We start from the raw sequence: 8,072 nt of genomic DNA on the forward strand, positions 1-8,072 counted from the left end.
ATCATAAACCAAGTAATAATAGGACAAAGCAGGTTGATTGTTTTCTTAGATTGGTAAAAGCATGCATGTTTTGAACCAAAAATTTTGAAAAAAGTTTAATAGGTTACAAGTGAAAATGAGGGGTAATCTGGGTATTTAAAAAGAGGAGGGGAGAAAGAGATGTAAAAGTCCAAAAGCAGGGGAGTATCAGAAAAAAAGTTAAAGGTAGGGGAGTTTTAGAAACTATAGACCAAGTGTAGGGGAGTGATAGTAAATTCCCCTATAAAGAAATTTCCATTTGTACATGTAATGCCCCAATGATTAGAACCTTCAATAGAGACTATGGTATTCGCCCATAGTAACTTAGAAAAACCTTCTTGATGGTCCTTGTTTGTAAACCTAGTGGATTTGAGAATGGCTAATTAACTCACATCTCATTGATTATATATCAACACTTATTCTAAACTAATAAAATTGATTGAATTGAACCAAAATAACTCATGTCGCATTGAACGAAAGTCCTATTCGGGTTGGTTTCGGTTTGGGGCATTGTAATCCTAAAATCAAACAAACCTAAAACAAAACAAAACCGATTCAAAACCCAGAACGAAACAAATGAAAGAAACCAGAATGAACCTAAAAAAAAAAAAAATCATAATTTTGTGATAAATTGAATCCAAATTAGACCAAAATCGAAAACCAAAATCAAACTGTAACTAGAACGAAAATAGAATTTCATTACTGGTTGAGTTTCGATTTCACTATCTTACACTAAAACTGATTCAACTTATATCGAAACAAAACCAAACCGATAGATTCACACCTCTAGATCACACAATCAACCTATTTGCTTAGTGGAGCTTGAAAAGCATGTTATGACCAACAACAACAATAACAACTCAACATTTTCCCAATTGAATGGGTCGGCTACATGGATCTGTCAAAAAACGGAGGAAAGAAATAAGAGACAATGTAACACCGTCGGGTCATCCTACCTAAACGCAATCAGCAACATGGATTTTTACCCTCTAAAGAATTATGTTTGATGTCATACTGCTGTCAAAACTTAGTTTCTCTGTCATTCCTTACCAACTCATCAATGATGAACATTTTAAGTTTGCCCCCAACTCTCTTTTATCCTTCTCAGTGAATCTGATCACTCCTCCATAATGAAGCATCTCACTACCTCTTCTAGACATATTATAATAACCATTTTGCCCTTTATCATCTCTAGGGCTTGCCATTGCTTTCCTTTCCCAGCTTAACTGATCCGTCTTTCTCTCCCATCTTTCACCAGCTTGGTTGGTGTGTGTGCCTGAAAATGTTGACATGTCACCTCCATTGTGCCAAGCAGGTAAAGCCCCCACAAGCAAATGTCTCCATGAAATAATGATAAAAACTGCTAAAACGAAATAATGATAAAAACCCTTCTAGCTGGTGGTGCAGAGGGTCCCCATCCCTAAGCTTTTGTTCTTATCTCTAGGAGGAATATAATCCTCGCCCCACGGCCCCACCCCCTACTCTTCCAAGGTCCCACCTCTTCTCTTCTTTTCATATTTTGCTTTTTCTCTCTCCCTTTCTTGTTTTTCACCTGCTCTTTGATTATAAAAATATATATATTTTTTTTTATTATTTATTTATTTTTTAACTAAAGAAAATCTAAATTTTCATGGACATGTCGCACTGGTGAGTGGATCTGATGGAAGGGAACAGCCTTGTGGGTCCAACTTAACGTTTCAGTACCATCTCAACCGTTCGTTTTTGATTATTTCTGACGGTAATGATATCTTCCACCATGGTGATCGTAATCATTTGTAGGGACGGGTCATTAAAACAGCACGATCGGATGGCACGTGAAACGTATGGTCGTTGCATGGTCGGAGACTCGGAGTCGTCAATCCGTTGGTTTGGGCCGATTTTGGTTGAGGTTGAATCAATTTTCGTGTGAAAAATAATGAATTCAAAATCAATCAATAAGAAAAGGTTTGAATTGAGTTTGTAATTGGATCGGATTTGATTTTGGTTCAATTTGAAATATTCATGTTTACATAATTATCAGATTTTTTTTTTTAATTTTCAAATTTTCAAGATGATATTGGTTTGATCTTGATCTTTCATTCAGTTTCAGTCTCCTTTGAAGTTCGTAATAATCCAAACTGAAGCTAATCCGATAAGATAAGGATCAATTTGGACTCATTAGTTAAACTAAAACTTTTAATAAATGGTTTGGTTTTAATTTAAAAAAAATACAATTATTTAATAAATAGTTTAATTTTTTTTGATAAAATTATATTTATCTTGATTAAATAATATAATAAATTGCCTCCTCATTGAACAGATATGCAAATATGTAATTAGAAATTAAAGGTTTAAAGCTGAAAAACCCTTTAAGAATCATTAACAAACCATTTATGATTCTGCTACCTCAAATCCATATTAGGAAATCAAAACCGTTTTAACAAATGATTTCGATTTCTCGTCTACTCAACCAAACTGACCGTACCGTTTAAACGAAAACGAATTGAGTACCCCGGTTGGGACTTGGCCCTTGGGTGTCAACACCCATGCATGCCTTTATGGAGGCGCTGAGATCCCTTCGGATGGTATCTCTTTCAGGAACCTCACCCGTTGGATCTGATTAACTAAAGACTGAATGTTTATCTCGATCTAACGGATGAAAATCAGATCAGACCAAAATTAGAATGAGTTCGAGCCTATAATGAGTTTTGCCAATTAATTTTAAATATGCTCTTCCAACCATCATTTTCTTCCGATAAAGGAGACGTCTTTTCCGTTTCTTTTTTTTTTTGTCTTAGCCAAACCCTCCAGAGAGACAGACAGAGTGAAGATTGAAGAACAAAAGGAGAGATTTCAGAGAAGATTTTACTCTGATTTTGATTTCAGAGATCTTTGTCTTGAAGGTAGAATTTTTCTTCCTTTCGTTTCTTCTTCAGGAAATCTATACTGTAATTGTTTGTTTGTTTGTTTGTTTGTTTTTTTTTGTTTTTTTGTTTTTAGGTTTTAGGTTTTTCTAATTATAGTGTTAAGATTTTTCTTTTTCTTTTCGTAAACGATGTTTATTTTTACTTAGGTTTTGTTGCCGGCAATCTGTTTCTGTGACTTCTAGAGAAGCTAGGGTTTATGCAAACTTTTGGGTTTGAGAGGTGGAATGGAATGGTATTTGTCTGTAAAATTATTTGTATCATCTGTTTTTCGTCCTGGGTCAGAGTTGGGGCAGACTTGAAAAGATAACTGAGTGACTTTCCAACGTATTATATTGAAACATTAGTCAGTTGGGAGGTTTATGTGGAATAAAAAGATTGATTAACCTAGCAGAAACCCTATTATGCATCTTCTACATTTTCTGATGTTTGATTTATATTCACTTTTTTTTTCCGGATTTATTTTCAATTCAGTGTACATGCAGTTATGTTGTGTACCTTGGTTGATACTAGATTAGGGTTAGCAGTTCTGTTTGTTAGTTTCTGAGTTTCCGTTATTAGGGTAGCGATGATATTTGGTTAGCAAAAATGGAGAATGAAAAGGAAACAAAATTAATCCCAAATTTGAACTCTCTGTGTACTATGTGAATTCACATAGTAGACACAGAATGGTTTCAACAGCTTTAGGAATGCGTGTATATGTTTATTGTTAGTCACTGGATATATATTAACAAACGTTAGTCTAAGCCACTAAGTTCCTAAGGTTAGCATTGAGAACTTGGTCCAGAGTAATTTCCGAAGAGAAGATGTTGCAACTTGTTACATTGAGGATTTTATCATGCCTTGGTGCCTTGCTGGTGTCACCTTAATTTTGTCCCCCTCGGCCGCCTTGGTTTGCCTAGGCGCCATGACAACTATGATTGTCATTGTCCTTCTTTTATTCTTCTCCTCTTTTTTGGTTCTCTCCTTACTGCACTTTTGAATTTTTTTTTTTTTTTTGGATTTTTTCTTATTTAAAAGTGGTTCTTTTTACTTGAATTTATCCTAATCAGTTCCTTGTTTTGGTACAGACGTAGCATGTCCTATTATCGAAGGGTAGAATTTGATTACATGGATGATGAGGGAGAGATGGCTGATGTTGTGGATGACATGGATGAAGAGTACTATGGCAGAGATGATGGAGAAGCAGAGCTAGATGACTATGATATGGTTTGTATTCTTTCTTTTTCCTGGCAGCCTAACTCCTTTTTGGTGTTCTACCGATTTGTTTAGGAGACCACTTTATTGGCTTTGTCATTTCATCCCCACGGCTTTGTTGCTAACCCCTTCTTTCCACCAAAAAATTTGAAATACTAGGCCTTTACTTCCCCCTTTACAACTTCTTGATAACTTGAATTTTACAGCTTACAAAGGCAATTGATATATCTTCTGCACAAGCTAGGAGAGGAACAGATATTCAGGGAATCCCATGGAACAGATTGAATATAACAAGAGAGAAATACAGGCAAACAAGGTTGGAACAGTACAAGAATTATGAGAATGTCCCTTCATCTGGGGAAGTTATAGACAAGGTTACTTACTATCCTTTGAAAAGTTATTTTTGCACAAGAATTGATGTTCATTTTGTTATTTCAAATGGTTCCTCTTCTTTCAAGGGGTGGATAACGGAATATTAATAATATTGCCTTTTATAGGCATGCAAACCTATGGAGAAGGGTGGAAACTACTATGAATTCCATCACAATACAAGGCTGGTGAAGCCTACTATTCTGCATTTCCAGGTTTGTTGCTACTTCAAGTGTCTCAATTTTAATTGAGTGTACGCAGGTGCTTATTTGTTTGTTCTACCTTCAAACTTATTAAGCTTTTTTAATTTCCATTTTTTGGTTTGATCTTTACATGATAAAAGTCATTTGTTCATGCATGAGTGCATCTTTTGCTTTTCCTTCAATATCAAGTTACCAGACTCCTTTTGTCGTGACATGCTCCCTTATTGTGAGAAAGTTACATAATTTGTGATTAGTTATGTTGAAGGGTACTGCCCTTGATCATCATATCAGGTCCCTTCAAACTTGTACTCAAATCTGATGGAGGGCCGGTAGAGAAAATGAAGAAATCCCTGAGAGAACTCAGAGTTGCAGGGGAGAAGAGAAGAATCACAAAAAAGGGGGGAGGAAGAAGGTCACACGATCAATTAAAACCACCAAGGTTTCAACTAAATATTCAATTCATCATGCAAAATCTATCTAATAACTTGGGTTACATGCCTTTATATAATAAACTGAAATTAAAATTTGCCTAATTAAAATATAAAATTAAATTAGCAACTCCTAATTATTTCCTCAGTTCTAACTAATGAAATTAGAAATAGAGTAAAACTCAAATTGGTAACTCCCTAATTGACTAACAACTACCCAAAATAAAAGATTGCATATCTTCTCAAATAAAATAACTCAATATTTCCTAAATAAAATAACCTAAAATATCTTACTGGTCCCAAAAATTCAATCGGATCCGGTTCTTCTCAGTTGAGATTGCCTGAAGGGTCAACCCAGTTCAACCTCAAATCTGCATCAACTCCCCCGATGTTAAAAAAAACTCGCCCATGAGTTTTAAAGAATGATAACAATAAAAACTCACGAACGAGGGTAAATCGCTCGTTGTCTACATCGTGAATAAAATCCATGATGTGAAGCTTTGGAGGTGTATTCAAGTTCGGAAACTCATGGGGAAGAACGAACTCATGATGGTCAACAACTGGCATTGCATTGATGTCCGTCATTACTTGATCCGCGATTTTCTCACTTTTCATTGTCGTAAAACAAAATTGTCGTGTTGTCTCTCATCAATCAATAAATGAGTAGATTTTCCATTTGGCAGTTGCACTTTGAATTTGACCACAAAGAAGTCCATGATTGGCTCACTTGTGGACCCTCCAATTCACAAACATTAAATTCACTAGCAAGGAATGGTAGTAGTGTAAATATGAGATCTCAGCTTGAAAAAAAATAGATATAAGGGATTGAGAAGGAAGGGGTATGTTTGGAATCAAGTAAGAAATCGAATAAAAAGAAATAAAAGAGAATAGGAAGGGGTAGTATGGAAAAAAAAAAAAACTGATTAAAGAAAGAGACAAAAGGAGTTGTAGGGGTGGAATTTCTTTATGCATCGACAAAATAGGAGTGGAAAACCCACTGGGGTTCTTCTCTGTCGAAGTAAACAAGGGCTGGCCTGCAACGCTGCAACAAAGGAAAGCCAACGAGAGGAAAGGGGGAGGAATTCCGGGGAGCCGATGACGTCGCAAGGAGTCGACAACCAGGTACGATTCCTCTTTTTTTTTTTTGGTTCGATTTTGTCTCTTGCTCTTTCTTCTCTCTTTTTTTTTTCTTTTTCTTTTGCTGGTTGCTGCCGGAACCCTTAAAGAAGAGGTTCAATTGAGGGAAATGGAAAGAAAGGGGTGGTGGGAGTTTGTTTGTGTATCGACGACAGAAGGATTGGGGTTTCGTGGGGTTGGCTCGACTTCTCCTGTTCTGAGCAAACACAAAAGGGGGGGAGAAAGAATGTCACATGACCAATTAAAACCACCAAGGTTTCAACCAAATATTCAATTCATCATTCAAAATCTGTCTAATAACTTGGGTTAAATGTTTTTATGTAATAAACTGAAATTAAAACTTGCCTAATTAAAATCTAAAATTAAATTAGCAACTCCTAATTACTTTCTAAGTTCTAACTAATGAAATTAGAAACAGAATAAAACTCAAATTAGTAACTCCCTAATTGACTAACAACTATCCAAAATAAAAGATTACATATCTTCCCAAATAAAACAACTCAATATTTCCTAAATAAAGTAACACCTAGAATATCCTTTTGGTCCCAAAATTTCAATTGGATCTGGTTCATCTCAGTTGAGGTTGCCCAAAGGGTCAACCCGGTTCAGACTCAATTCTGCATCAAAATCTATCCTAAAGCAATGGCTCTTTGATATTTCTTTTTCAATTTAGGTTGATATATCCCATGCTTTATTCTTTTATTCTAATTTCAAATGAATTAGCTATGTCTAATTTCTTCTGTTTCTTGATGTTTACTGAAGAACTTACCATCTATCAGAACCTGTTATTAGAATTTTGTTTTCCATGATAAAATATGTTTTGCATTTTTGAGTGCCATGTGTTTCCAGATTTAAATTTTATTTCTGGATTTTTGGACCATTTCCCTTATAGGTTTCTCTCATGTCCACACGTGTTGTGTGGGACATTTATGTTGATGCAGTTAGACCAGTTTTTGGACCCTGCTGTGGGTTTATTGCCCTTAGTCTAGCTCAACCCGGTCTTGCTTAATGTCCCCTTTATATACTAAATTTCTTGTTGATTGTTTCCTTTACAACTACATGGTCATATTGTCTGACATACAAATAGGCCAGGCTCAAGTTTATTGGTTCAAACAAGAACAAAGGGGGCGGGGGGCTCAAGTGCATAGAACTTCCATAATCTATGTTTGTTACAGTGCCTATGTGAGGTTGCCTCCCACTTTCCGAGAAGAAACTTGGTTACTTATTTTATATATTATTCTTATCAAGTATAATAATTTATAAATTTACAAAAGCATTTCCCATATCTGGATTTTGGATTACAAGAGGATCATGTAAGGTGTGCGCACATCATAGATTTTGTGGGGGTTGCATGTGAGAATATTTGAGCACTGTGCATTTATCCTTTTTCTGCTTTGTCTCACATAAGCTGAACTTCCTGTTTTCTCCCGTTTTCTTAAGTTAAGGCTTCATTAGAATATAGTGTACAAATGTGAACTCTGTGAAGGAAACTACAGGCTGATTGTAAGTCAGCTAGACTGCAGATGAGTAAAATTTCCCATTTTCCCGCTCAATTTTTTGGGGGATCCCCTTTTCTTAATCAACACTACCTTTCTCTTTTTATTTGCAGCTCAGGAATTTGGTTTGGGCCACTTCGAAACATGATGTATATCTGATGTCAAACTATTCAGTTATTCACTGGTCCTCACTATCTTGCAATTCATCGGAGGTCCTTAACTTTTCGGGACATGTGGCACCGACTGAGGTTTGAGACATTTGCTTGCATGTTTTAGTGTACCACTACTTACAACTAGAGGGGATTTTTTTTTTTTTTTTTT

At 35.7% G+C, this 8,072-nt stretch overlaps 1 protein-coding gene across 2 annotated transcripts in view; it reads left to right on the plus strand.

The window, feature by feature from the left end:
• Positions 1 to 2,733: 2,733 nt before the first annotated feature.
• Positions 2,734 to 8,072, plus strand: part of LOC122091390 (uncharacterized WD repeat-containing protein C2A9.03-like) — a 16,998-nt gene continuing 11,659 nt past the window's right edge. The window contains exons 1-5 of one of the 2 annotated variants that reach the window (XM_042661294.1): positions 2,734 to 2,900; positions 3,992 to 4,130; positions 4,325 to 4,492; positions 4,616 to 4,702; positions 7,865 to 7,999. In XM_042661294.1, coding sequence (XP_042517228.1) covers positions 3,999 to 4,130; positions 4,325 to 4,492; positions 4,616 to 4,702; positions 7,865 to 7,999 — 522 coding nt within the window. In that variant the 5' untranslated portion in view covers positions 2,734 to 2,900; positions 3,992 to 3,998. Of the gene's footprint in view, positions 2,901 to 3,056; positions 3,157 to 3,991; positions 4,131 to 4,324; positions 4,493 to 4,615; positions 4,703 to 7,864; positions 8,000 to 8,072 lie in introns of those variants that run through there. The other variant, XM_042661295.1, reaches the window with a different exon arrangement.

Source organism: Macadamia integrifolia, chromosome 10 (assembly GCF_013358625.1).
Source record: "Macadamia integrifolia cultivar HAES 741 chromosome 10, SCU_Mint_v3, whole genome shotgun sequence".
Taxonomy (NCBI): Eukaryota; Viridiplantae; Streptophyta; class Magnoliopsida; order Proteales; family Proteaceae; genus Macadamia; species Macadamia integrifolia.